The sequence below is a fragment of the Mobula birostris genome, chromosome 4 (assembly GCF_030028105.1).
Source record: "Mobula birostris isolate sMobBir1 chromosome 4, sMobBir1.hap1, whole genome shotgun sequence".
Taxonomy (NCBI): Eukaryota; Metazoa; Chordata; class Chondrichthyes; order Myliobatiformes; family Myliobatidae; genus Mobula; species Mobula birostris.
The window spans coordinates 14,125,852-14,140,104 of NC_092373.1; the positions used below are offsets into that span (position 1 = coordinate 14,125,852).

At 43.7% G+C, this 14,253-nt stretch overlaps 1 protein-coding gene across 2 annotated transcripts in view; it reads right to left on the bottom strand.

The window, feature by feature from the left end:
• LOC140196168 (rho guanine nucleotide exchange factor 26-like) overlaps positions 1-14,253 on the bottom strand; it is a 231,939-nt gene that overhangs the window by 167,347 nt on the left and 50,339 nt on the right. For both annotated transcript variants that reach the window (XM_072254925.1, XM_072254926.1), the window contains exon 4: positions 12,345-12,496. In XM_072254925.1, the coding sequence (XP_072111026.1) occupies positions 12,345-12,496 (152 nt within the window). The remainder of the gene's footprint in view (positions 1-12,344; positions 12,497-14,253) is intronic.

The window sequence follows — 14,253 nt, forward strand, 5'->3', positions numbered from 1 at the left end:
GTGTGGAACAGGTGGCGGAGAAGGAATGCCAGGGGTGCAGAGAAACATCCAGCCCTGAGACATCAGGCAAGGTCACTTGATTCCAAACAATTGGTTTATTGATCATTACAGAATGTATCTCTGATGCTTCCCACTCTTCCCCTCTCCCTTCCCATTTTCCCAATCATGATTCCCCTCTCCCTGCCCACTTCCCACTCTCAGTCCACAATAGAGACCCATATCAGAATCAGGTTTACCATCACTCATATATACACAGCATGAATTTTGCTTTATTTGTGGCAGCAATACAATGCAATGAATAACATTACTACAGCACTGTGCAAAAGTCTTAGGCACCCTAACTATATATATATATACTGTACGTGCCTAAGACTTTGGCACAGTAGTGTAAAAATGACAAATAAAGCTAATCCTTATGATCCTTAATCTTTTCAGTTATCTTCAAACTGTCTTTGGGATACAGGGAATTTACAAGTACTCAGAATTTTTGAATGGACAATGAACATATATCATACGCCAGTGATATTAAACCTGATTCTGATTCCCAGGGATAGCATGTTGGGCATGAATGGATCTCCAATACCAGGTACGTTATCATGGTCATAAAAAGCAAGAGAAAGTACAAAGGGCGGGAAGTGAATGTTGACTGATTGCCACCTAAGTGCAATTGGCACGTTAGCACAGTGGGTGTCAATGAATAATTTGTTCACAGTCGGAAATAGGAAGCAGAAAAGGAAGATCCACACTAGACCGGATAATTTTGAAAACGCCGGTTTCACGTAAAAACGATAGGCGTCCACACCAGGCGTTTTTGAAAATATCTCTGTCCACATTAAAACGGATATTTGGGCGAATCTCCTCCTACTGAGCACTCGCAGGACACACAGAAAACAAGCGACGAGGAAATGGTATACTTGGCGCGCGTTTGTCCAGTTACAGACAAAAGGAAATTGTCAAATGAAAGACTTGGTGCACGTTTGTCCAGAAACATTTCCTACAGCCATAGTCTCTTCACCGATGAAAGGGACAACAGCTACAACTAAATGCAATAAGGCTTGTTACTGGGCAAAAGTGAAATTTGCTGTTACCTCATTTGTTACCCTTTACTTTTGCCGTGTCTTTGTGTATTATTTTGCTGCATTTAACATGAGCAATAAAACGAGTTACTGGGCAGAAGTGACAATTGCATCTACTGAATATGTGCACAAGCAATACATTAATAAAGTACCTTGTTAAATGTATAAAACATATCTGCATCAGTGTTGTCTTGTATTTCCATACAATGTTACATCAGGATGTTACACATCTATTGTCAGATGTTGTGATGTTGGAGGTTGCGTTCAAGAAAACAATGAAATGCCGCACTGCCGCCACCATTTGTTCCGGCACGTCATGACAGCAGTTTTAAAAATCAAGCAACACACATCAAAGTTGCTGATGAATGCAGCAGGCCAGGCAGCATCTCTAGGAAGAGGTACAGTCGACGTTTCAGGCCGAGACCCTTCGTCAGGACTAACTGAAGGAAGAGTGAGTAAGGGATTTGAAAGTTGCAGGGGGAGGGGGAGATCCAAAATGATAGGAGAAGGCAGGAGGGGGAGGGATGGAGCCAAGAGCTGGACGTCTCCGCCTGAAACGTCGACTGTACTTCTTCCTAGAGATGCTGCCTGGCCTGCTGCGTTCACCAGCAACTTTGATGTGTGTTGCTTGAATTTCCAGCATCTGCAGAATTCCTGTTGTTTGCAGTTTTAAAAATAGCCAGTTACCCCGTACACACTAGGCTGGATATTAGGCATTTTCAGATTTATTCACTCTGGAGAACGTTTCTGAAAAGCTCCGTTTTCGGGGGAGGAAAACGCCATTTCAGTGTGGACGGAGGGTCAAAACAAAGAGAAAAAGCTTCTGTTACGGATTTATCCAGTCTAGTGTGGAGATAGTCTTGAAGTCAGCTTGTCATTTCAGCTGATCTGGCGATACAAACTCCTGATTTGGAAGTAGAATTAGGCCGTTTGGCCAATAAACTCTTCTACACCATTCAATTATAAGACCATAAAATATAGGGGCAGAATTAGGCCATTTGGCCCATCGAGTCTGCTTCACCATTTCATCATGGCTGATCCAATTTTCCTCTCAGCTCCAATTTCCTGCCACCTCCCCGTATCTCTTCATGCCCTGACCAATCAAGAATCTATCAACCTCTGCCTTAAATATACGTAAAGACTTAGCCTCCACAGCAGCCTGTGGCAAAGAATTCCACAGATTCAACACACTCTGGGAAAAGAAGTTCCTCATCTCCATTCCAGAAGGACAACTCTCTATTCTGAGCCTGTGTCCTCTGGTTTTAGACTCTCCCACCATAGGAAACATCCTCTCCATATCCACTCTATCAAGGCCTTTCACCATTCAATAGGTTTCAATGAGGTCACCCCTCATTCTTCTGAATTGCAATGAATACAGGCCCAGAGCCATCAAATGCTCTTCATATGACAAACTATTCAATCCCGAATGATTTTCGTGAACCTCCAATTTCAGCACATCCTTTTTGAGATAAGAGGCCCAAACCCGTTCACAATACTCCGAGTGCTTTCTAAAGTCTCAACATTACATCCTTGTTTTTATATTCTAGTGCTCTTGAAATGAATGTTAACATTGCACCTGCCTTTCCCACCACTGACACAACCTGCAAATTAACCTTTAGGAAAACCTGCACAAAGACTCCAAGTTCCATTGCATCTCAGTTTTTTGCACTTTTAAACCATTTAGAAAATAGTCAACCCTTTTATTTCTTCTACCAGAGTGCATGACTGTACACTTCCTGACACTATCTTCCATCCACCATTTCTTTGTCCATTCTCCTAATCTGTCTGCCCTTCTTAGCCTATCTACTTTCTCAGAACTACCTGTCCCTCCACCTATTTTCATATTGTCTGCAAATTTTGCAAAGCCATCAATTCTATCATCAAATTATTGACATATAATGTAAAAAAAACAATCCCAACATAGACCCCTGTGGAAGACTACTAGTCACTGGCAGCCAATCAGAAAAGGCTCCCTTTATTCCCACTCTTTGCCTCCTACCAATCATCCACTGCTTTATCCATTCTAGAATCTTTCCTGTAATACCAAGGGCTCATAGCTTGTTAAGCATCCTCATGTGTCGCACCTTGGTAAAGGCCTTCTGAAAATCCAAGTACACAACTGATTCTCCTTTGTCTATCCTGCTTGTTATTTCTTCAAAGAATTCCATCAGATTTGTCAGGAAAGATTTTCCCTTGAGGAAACCATGCTGACTAAAGAGTGGTGTTTGCAATTTTCTAGTCTTCTGGAACCATTCTAGGATCTAGAGATTCTTGAAAGAAAATTACTAATGCCTCCATGTTCTCCTCAGCCACCTCTTTTAGAACATTGGGGTGTACACCATCTGGTCCAGGTGACTTATCTACCTTCAGACCTTTCATTTTCCCAAGAGCTTTCTCTCTAGTTATGGTAACTTCACACACTTCATGCCCCCTAACAACTGGAACTTCCACCATACTGCTAATGTCTTCAACAGTGAAGGCTTATTCAGTTCATCTGCCATTTTGTTGTCCCCTATTACTACCTCTCCAGCATCATTTTCCAGCAATTTGACATCCACTCTTGCCTCTCTTTTATACTTTACGTATCTGATAAGAACTTTTGGTATCCTGTTTAATATTATTGGCTAGCTTACTTTTGTATTCCATGTTTACCTTCTCAACTATTTTTTTTAGTTGTGTTCAGTTCATTTTTGAAAGCTTCTAAATCCTCCAACTTCCCACTAATCTGTGTTCTATTATCTGCCCTCTCACTGGCATTTATAGTGGCTTTGACTTCTCTCGTTAGCCACAGTTGTGTCATTTTACCTTTAGAATACTTCTTCCTCTGTGGGATACATACATCCTGTGCCTTCCGAATTACTCCTAGAAATTCCAGCCATTGCTGCTCTGCCGTCATCCCTACCAGTGTTCTTTTCCATCAATTCTGGCCAGTTCCTCTGTAATTCCCTTTACTCCACTGTAATACTCAGATCATGGCAGATTTATATTCCCCAACTTGATTCTCCTGCCTCTCCCCATAACAGGGAGCTTCTGCCTACATTTCCAGTAGAGTGTGTATGAGTGTAAGAGAGTGAGTGTGTGTGAGTGTGGAGTCTTCACTCTAATATCCTTTGGAAGGATATTACTACAACAAGTTTTTATTCTACTGTGAATGCCTACAAGAAAATGAATCTCGGGATAGTATATCGTGACGTTTACATACTTTGGTAACAATGACTGCACATTGCAGAGGTGGGGTGGAGATACGTCTCTACCAAAGGAAGTGTAAAGTGTTCCTTCCTCTGCTAGCCTACAGGCCACCCTTGGGCAAGGTGTAGCACCTGCTTCGCCCCCAGAACAGGGTCATGTGAAGCCATTCCATGTCCTCTCCTATTGGAGTTAAATGTGTATTTCCATTGGGACCTAGAGTATAGCAATTCTTTATAAGACCATAAAATACAGGAGCAGAATTAAGCCTTTTGGCCCTTCGAATTTGCTCCATCACTACATCATGGCTGATCTAATTCCCTCTCAGCTGCAACCTCCTGGGAGGGAAATGGATGCATCATGATCCATATATGTACTACTCTATACAGCTGCCATTAAACAACAATTTCATGACATACTGTATGTCAGTGGTAATAAAACAGATTCTGATTCCTTTTTCTTCCGCTCTTTACGTCTCCCACCCATCACCTCCTGGCTTTTCACATCTTCCCCCCTCCCCACCCACCAATCCACCTTCCCCCTCACCTGTTTCCACCTGTCACCTGCCAGTCCGTACTCCCCTGGCTCCCACCACCTTCTTATGCTGACTTCTGCCCCCTTGCTTTCCAGTCCTGACGATGGGCCTCAGACTAAAACATTCACTATCCGTTCCCCTCCAAAAGTGGCTGCCTGCCTGCTGAGTTTCTCCAGCATTTTGTGAGTATCGCTGTACATCCAAATAGGCTCTCATATTCCTAAATTCATAAGTACAACCTACATGCATATACTCATTCCCACAAACAGTAGAACGAGTTTCCCCCCCCCCTCTCTCTCTCTCTACTTTTAGTCAGTGCCCTTTCTGATCAGTCTTTGATAAGAAAGTCTTCATTACAAAACCGGAGAGGAGTGGTTTAAAATTCAAAGTAAATTTATTATCAAAGTACGAAATATGTTACCTTGTGATTCATACTGAGAGGACCATATCAATTGATCTTTGTGTATTTTCCTGGCCTGGGAGAAGTTAACGGTACAGCACAATATGGACCATTTGGCCCATGATGTAATGCGGTCTCTTTAATCTTAGACTAGGATATAGGAACTGGTTCATTTAGTCCTCCAATGGATTTGCAGACAGTATTACTGCATCACTGCAAGGGACTTGAAGATTTATTAACTTTGTCTTTACATCCAGTGGCCAATTTATGAGATACACCCCTATACCTGATCGTTAACGCAAATATCTTATCAACCAATCATGTGGCAGCAACTCAATGTATAAAAGCATGCAGACTCGTAAAGGGATTCAGTTAATCATAAACATGAAAAGTCTGCAGATGCTGGAAATCCAGAGCAATACACACAAAATGCTGGAGGAACTCAGAAAGTCAGGCAGCATCTATGGAAATGAATAAACAGTTGATGTTTCCAGCCAAGACTCTTCTTCAGGACTGGAAAGGAAGAGGGAAGATGTCGGAATAAAAAGGAAGGCGAGGTGAAGGAGGATAACTAGAAGGTGATAGGTGAAACTAGGTGGGTGGGAAAGATAAAGGGCTGGAGAGGAAGGAATATAATACGCAAGGTCAGTGGATCATAGGAGAAAAGGAAGGAAGAGGGGACCCGGGGGAGATGATAGGCAGGTGAGACGAAGGAAGAGGCTAGAGTTAGGAATAGAAGAAGAGGGGAGGGGAGGTATTTTTTATGACATTCATGCCATCAGGTTGGAGGCTACCCAGAGGGAATACAAGGTGTTGCTCCTCCACCCTAAGGGTGGCCTCATCCTGGCACAAGAGGAGGCCATGGACCAACATGCTGGAATGGGAATAGGAATTAAGTTGTTTGTCCACCATGAAGTTCTGCTTTTGGCGGATGGAATGGAGATGCTCGACGAAGCATTCCTCTAATTTGCGAGGGGTCTCACCAATGTAGAGGAGGCTGCATTGGGAGCACTGGACACAATAGACAACCCCAACAGATTCACAGGTAAAGTGTTGACTCACCTGGAAGGACTGTTTGGGGCCCTGAATGGAGGAGAGGGTGGAGGTGAATGGGCGGGTGTAAAACTTCAGCCACTCGGAGCAAGAAGTGCCAGGAGGAAGATTAGTGGGGAGGGACACATGAATCATGGAGAGACAGATTCCTGCAGAGAGTGGGGGAAGGAAAAGACACGTTTTGTGGTGGGATCCATTTGGACATGACAGAAGTTGTGGAAAATGATGAGCTAGATGCAGAGGATCGTGGGATGGTGGGTAAGGGCAAGAGGAAGTCTATCACTGGTAAGGCAGCTGGAAGATGGGGTGAGCGCGGATGTTCATGAAATGGAGGAGATGTGGGTGAGGACAGCATCAATGGAGGAGGAAAGGAAACCCTGTCCTTTGAAGACGAAGAACATCTCTGATGTCCTGGAAAGGAAGGCCACTTCTTGGGAATAGACAAAGGAACTGAGAAAAGGGAATAGCATTTTTACAAGAGACAGGTTGGGAAGGGGCATAGTCAAGATAACCATGGGAATCAGAGGGTTTATAAACAATGTCTATTGAAAGATTGTGTCCAGCAATGGGTTGGTCGACAGTTTGCTGAGACTTCTTCTAAGTGGGGCAGTAATACCTTATATTCCATCTAGGTAGCCTCCAATCTGATGGCATTAATATCAATTTCTCCTTCCAGTTTAAAAAAAAACCCTGCCCTCTTCTTTTATTCCTCACTCTGGCCCCTTACTACTTTTCATCTGCCTATCGCCTCCCCCGGGGCCCCTCTTCCTCCCTTTTCTCCACTCTTGTCTTCTGTCAGATTTCTCTTTCTCCAGCCCTTTACCTTTCCCACCCACTTGGCTTCACCCATCACCTTCCAGCTATCCTCCTTCCCCTTCCCCCACCTTTTTGTTCAAGTGTCTCCCCACCTCCAGTCCTGAAGAAGGCTCTCAGCCCGGAACGTTGACTGTTTATTCATTTCTGTAGATACTGCCTGACCTGCTGAGTTCCTCCGTCATTTTGTGTGTACTGCAAGAGGTTCATTTGTTGTTCAGTCCAATCATCAAAATGGGGAAGAAATGTGATCCAAGTGACTTTGACTGTGGAATGATTGTTGGTGCGAGATGGGATGGCTTGAGTGTCTTAGAAACTGCTGATCTCCTGGGATTTTCATGCACAACAGTCTCAAGATTTTATAGAGAACGGTGTGAAAAATAAAAGGAAACAGTGAGCGGCAGTCTGTGAACGAAAATGCCTTGTTAATGAGAGGTGAGAGGAGAATGGCCAGACTGGTTCAAGCTAACAGGAAGGCGACAATAACTCAAATAGTCCCGTGTTACTACAGCGTGTGCAGAAGAGCATCTCTGAATGCACAGCACGACGATCCTCGAAGTGGATGGGCTACAGAGGCAGAGGACTATGAACATAACCCAGTGGCCGCTTCATTAGGTGCAGGACGTACATAGTAAAATGGCCACTGACTGTGTTTCCCATTCCTTCAGGAAAACAGCCAATATAACACCAGATAACAAAGATTTTGCTTCCTGAATACTTTTGGGTGTATCTTCTGGATTTTGGACTGCTCATCATGAAAATCACAATGAAATTTCCCTATTACGCACCATTTTAATTTTGAAATCGCCACTTTTAAAAATTTCAAGTCATAATTCACGCCAGAATAACTGTTGTCAAGATTAAGGAAGGCATTTATGTTGGTCCACAAAACAAACAGGTCATCCATGACAGACAATTCGAAGAACTTCTAGTGGGACCAGAGAAAATCGCATGGAAGGCATTCAAGGATATGACTGAAAAATTTCTTGGCAGCTACAGAGCACCAAAATATGTGCAGCTGGCTGACAATATGCTTCAAGCACAGAAAACCATGAAATGCAACATGTCACTAAAGACTCATTTTCTTCATTCCAATTCAGACTTTCTCCCTGCAAATCTTGGTGCTGACAGTGACGAGTGTGGGGAAAGGATTCACCAGGATATTGCGGACATGGAGAAACTGTATCAGGGCAACTGGAATCCATCAATGCTGACTGATTAATGTTGGACACTTAGCAAGAAGCCTCAGACACTGAGTACAAACAAAAATCATTAACAAAACACTTTTAGCTTAGTTGAATTATTGCAAAGGGTCAGCACCCTCATGCAATTAAACACATTAAAAGTCAATTTATTGTTCCTGAAAATTTCTATGTGATACAAGTAGTCTGAAATTATATTTGTGTTCAGCTTCAAGTAGTCTATCATAGCCACAAAATAAATCTGAGGAAGCTACACTTCTGAAAAAAAAATTGTTGTCCAGTGTAATCAGGAGCACCTCCCGCCCCAATCATTCTCCCTTTTCCCACTCTTCCATTGGGCAAAAGCTTGAGAGCACCTACCTCTAGGCCTCAGGCAGTAAAGTAGTGGTGAGCACAACACTTTACTATACAGGTGACTGGGGTTCAATTCCCGCCACTGCCTGTAAGGAGTTTGTATATTCTCCCCTTGACCGTATGGGTTTCCTCCGGGTGCTCCGCTATCTCCCTTCAGGCCAAAGGCCTACCAGTTGGTAGGTTAATTGGTCATTGTAAATTGTCCCATGATTAGGCTAGGATAAAATCAGGGATTACCGGGCAGAGCAGCTCAAAGGGCCAGAAAGGTCTATTCCACGCTGTATGTCAATAAATAAATCAAGAACATCATCAATCCTGCTGAAGGACTATATTGAAGGGACTTATCATATGCCATAGATCGAAGCTCAAAGTTCAAAGGAGATTCATTCTCAAGGTACCTATATGTCACCATATACAGCCTTGAGTTTCATGTACTTGCAGGCATTTATAGGAGAACAGAATAATACAATAGAGTCAATGAAAATTACACACAGTGATTGCCAAACAATCAATCTGCAAAAACAAGACAAACTGTGTAAATGAATAAATAAATAATATGGAGAACATGAGTTGTAGAGTCCTTGTCAGTGAGCCCATAGGTTGTGGAATCAGTTCCGAGTTGAGGTGAGTGAAGTTATCCACGCTGGTTCTAAAGATGAACTCTTGATCCCCCTATCGACCTCAACATGGCCTTTGCACTTGGCCAATCTGCTCTGCACTTTCTCTGTAACTGTAATAGTATATTCTGCGGGCAGTTTTCATTTACAAGATTAAAGATCTTTAAATTTAGGTTTATTTGTCACAAATATATCAAAAGATACAGTAAAATACGTTGTTTTATTCAAATCCTACACAGTCTAAGAACATGCTGGAGGAAGCCCTCAAATGTCACCATCCCTCCAGTGCCAACATAGCATGCCCACAACTCACTAACCCTAAGAAGTCCATCTTCGGAAACTGGAGCACCCGGAGGAAACACACACAGTCATGGATTACTACTTGGATGTAATTGCAGAAGGAATGTTCTGCTTGGATATCGTGTAAAACTCCTCACTATGTCTCAGTACTTGGGACAATTCCAATTGGATGCACAGCTTACAGATAGATAGAGAATAACCCAAGTCTACTCTCTATAAGAGCCTGAGGATTTGTAACCAAGCCTTGTCTTTCTAATTCAGGAAGGGAAGGAGAATGAACATAAGACACCCTACACTGGGGATTGGAAATGGTGAAGCTTAGTAGGGTCACATTCCTGAGTGTTCACATATCAGATGACCTGTCATGGGTCCAACACATTCACGCAATCAGGTTAATGAGGTCCATTTTCCAACCGGCACAACATTGCACTTGCCCCCTCAATGAACTGTTCCCACAACCTATGGACTCCCTTTCAAGGTTTCTTTATTTCTTGTTCACAATATTTATTGCTTATTTATTACTAATATTTCTTTCTTTTTGTATTTGCACAGTTTGTCGTCTTTTGCATATTGGTTAAATGCCCAGTTTGGTTCTGTCTTTCATTGATTCTATTATGGTTAAATTAAAGGCATCCGTTAGTCTTGCGAGACCATGGATCTGGGCCTGGAAAGTTTTCACTCTCCAGGGCACAGGCCTGGGCAAGGTTGTATGGAAGACCAGCAGTTGCCCATGCTGCAACTCTCCCTTCTCCAGGACACCAATGTTGTCCAAGGGAAGGGCATTAGGACCCATACAGCTTGGCACCAGTGTCGTCGCAGAGCAATGTGTGATTAAGTGCCTTGCTCAAGGACACAACACGTTGCCTCTGCTGGGGCTCGAACTCACCACCTTCAGGTCGCTAGTCCAATGGCCACGTGCCCACACTATTATGGTTAATATTTTATTATAAATTTATTGAGGATGCCTGCAAGAAAATGAATCTCAGTGTTGTTTATGGTGTCATCTATGTACCTTGTTAACAAATTTACTTTGAACTTTGAGGTTCAACATGGCACCGATGACTCCAACGGACTTCTGTAGTTGTAATTTTGAAAGTTACTGACTGGTTCCATTACGGTCTGGTCCGGCAATTTCAAGCTGAAGTATTACAGGAGGTTGCAAGGAGTAGTGGACTCAGCCGTTCCGCTCAACAACTACAGGAGATGCTGCTTCAAGCCGGCAACGTTCATCACCTGAGGTGCCCACCTTTTCGCAGCTGCCATCAGGATGGAACCAGAGACCCCTCAAGTCCCACACCACCAGGTACAGCTACTTCCAGTTAGTTCTTGTACCAACCAGCACAACGCTAATCCCTTCCCCAGAACAGCAACACCGTGACGTCTTTGATCACTTTGCAGTAGCACAGGGAACTGAACCCCGGGCGCTGGCACTGTGAAGCGTTATGGTAACCACCACTCTACCGCGATGCCCCGGTCTCTGATTAGGACGTGCCTGTGATGCTGATGCAAGTCAGTTTTCCACTGCACTTGTGCACCTGACAATAAACTTAACTTTGACTTTGTAGGTTGGCAAATTAACTGGCCTCTGTAAACTGCTCCTGCTGCGCAGGTGAGGGGTGGAATCTGGAGAGAGTTAACAGGAACGTGGGGTGAATAAAAACAGGATCAGTGTAAGTGGCCGGTTAATGGTCAACTTGGGGCTCAATAGGCCATAGGGCCTCTTTCCATAATGAATCTTTCTGACTTTATAGAAGGCACAAGCAAGATTTATTTATTTCATGAGATACAGGGATGGAACAGGCCCCTCTGGCTCCTCAAGCCACGTTGCCTAGCAACCCCCCCCCCCCGCCAATTTAACTCTAGCCTAATCATGGGACAATTTATAACGACCAATCGACCTACTAACGGTAGGTGTTCGGACTGTGGGAGGAAACCCACATGGTCATGGGGAGAACGTACAAACTTCTTACAAGATAGCAGTGGGAATTGAACCCGTGTCACTAGTATTGAAAAGCTTTGTGCTAACCACTACGCGACCGTGCTGACATAAGGGGCATAGAGATGGTGAATTGTTGGGAAGAAAATTGTTGGTCTGAAAATAAACAGCACAGAGGAGGAAAATTTAAAGGGGGACTGAGGGCCAACATTTTCCACACAGAAGGTGGTTGATTATATGCCAGAAGTTCAAAGTTCAAGGTAAATACATTATCAAATTTTGGATATGTTACCGTGTACTACATCGAGATTCATTTTCTGCAGCCATTTACAGGGAAATAAAGAAACACAATAGACTCTATGAAGGTTTTGTGACTGCTTGCAAGCAGACAAATCTCAAGTTGTATAATGTACACATACTTTGATAATAAATGTACTTTGAACTTTGAAAAACTATAATCAAAGACTGACAAACAACCAATGTGCAAAAGATGACTAACTGTGCAAATATATTAAAAAATACTGATAACTGATTTGCAAGAGTTCTTAAAAGTGAGTCTGCAGGTTGCAGAATCAGTTTGGAGTCCTGGTGAGTGAAGTTTCCCTCACCAGTTCAAAAGCCCGATGGTTGTAGGGTGATGATTGTTCCTGAACCTGGAGGTTTGGGACCCAAGAGGTAGAGGCAGGTACACGTGCAAGTGTTGGAAAAACTTCTGAAAAAGTTCTATGAACTGCATGGATATGATATGGACCAAACACACAGGCAAATGGGACTAATTTGGTCAGCACTAACAAGTTGGGCCAAAGGGCTGATTTTTTGCTGTTGGACTCTGGCATTCACCAGCAATGATGAGTTAAATTTAATCCTCCTACCACAGAGAGCTGGCTCCAGGAAGAGCGAATTGGCTTAAACTGCACAACAATCTTTTCCTCTGACTGGACATTTTGATCTGAATCTTCATCCGAGTCCCCGTTATTCAGAGTCAGTGCCTTCTCCTTATAGTTCTGATATAGAACCGCATTTTCTGCAAGCAAACCAAAGGGTATTTAGAAGACAGAATGAAATGCACTTGGACTGCAACTTTTAACAGATTCAATACTTCAGGTCAAGTCAAGTTTATGCCATTTAACTATAAGGACACTATACTGCCAAACGAGACGACATTTCTCCGAGCCAGGGTCTAAAGCAGAGTCGTACACATAATAGCTATATAACACACAATAACTTCGAAAAGTAAGAATTAGTCATTAGATAAACAAAGTAACGTGCATAAATTAAATATTGTTAAGGTGCAGTACAAATTATCCGGTGACACTTCAAAAGCGATGCGGCAGAGCGTTCAGAAGCCTAATGGCCTGAGGGAAAGAGTTGTTTCCCCATCCAGACCGTTCTTGTCTTTATGCATCTGAGTCTACTGCCTGGTAGCAGACAGGTGCATAAACTTCACACGTGTCTATGCATGCTAGCCCAACGTTATTATAGCTCAGGGTGTTCTAGAAATTGGAGTTCAATACCAATACCATCTCTAAGAAGTTTGTAGGTTCTCTCCAAGACTGCGTGAGCTTCCTCTGGGTGCACTGGTCTCCTCCCACAGGCCACAGACATACGAGTTCGTAAGTTAACTGCAATTTATCCTGTGATGAGGCTAGCGTTAAACAGCTGGGCTGCTGCGCGGTACAGCTCATTTGTCCTGTGATGAGGCTAGTGTTAAAAAGCTGGGCTGCTGGGCGGTACAGCTCACTGTGGCAGAGGGCCTGTTCCCGCGCTGAATCTCTAAATAAAGCAAATAAATTTTTCTGAAAAGCGATCAGGGATGCAGGGTGGTAAACTCCATAGCCAATCTGCACATAGCTAGTTAGCCCCCTACTCTCATCAACATGATAATGACTTGTCAATTGTTTTGCCAGAGATGTTATTGGAATGAAAAATAGTTGACCAAGGAAAAGCCTTCCTACAGTCCAAATGTCCAACACACTTCATCCTGTGTCCATTCCCCTATTTGACAAGCTCTGCCTTCCTTTCGTATAAGATCCTATTCTCCTGATGACAGGTCTTGGTCTGAAACATCGACTGTTTATTCCCCTGCACAGGGGCCGACTGACCTGCTGAAACATTGACTGTTAATTCCCCTGCACAGATGCTGCCTGACCTGCTGTGTTTATTTATTGAGACACAGTGCGGACTGGGCCCTTCCTGCCCTTCAAGCCACGCTGCCCAGCAACACCCCCACCCCCCGATTTACTCTAGCCTAATCGCAGAACAATTTACAATGACCACAATGACCAATTAACCTACCAACCAGTTCGACTTTGGACTGTGGGAGGAAACTGAAGCACCCAGAGGAAACCCACAGGATCAGGGGAAGAATGTACAAACTCCTTACGGGCAGTGGCGGGACCTGAGTTCGTGTCACCTGCACGATAAATCTTTGTGGTAACCACCATGATATTGCACTGCTCCACCTCCAGCACTTGTGTGTGTTACTCGTGATTTCCGGCATCGGCAGGATGCCGTGTTTACGATCTGCAACACATTGTCACTTCCATCGATCACCTGCCAGTCTTTATCACTCTTACCTCTCGCCCCCCCCCATCTGCCTATCACCTACTGCTTGCTAGCTTGTTTCACCTCTTTCCCACGACCTGTTTTTTAATTGACCACCTCCCCTCCATCTTACAGTCTGAATAAAGCGTATCGATCTAAAAGCATCGACTCTCCGCTTCCCTCCCCGCCTCCACAGATGCTGCCTGACCTGCTGAGTTCCTCCAGCATCTTGTGGCG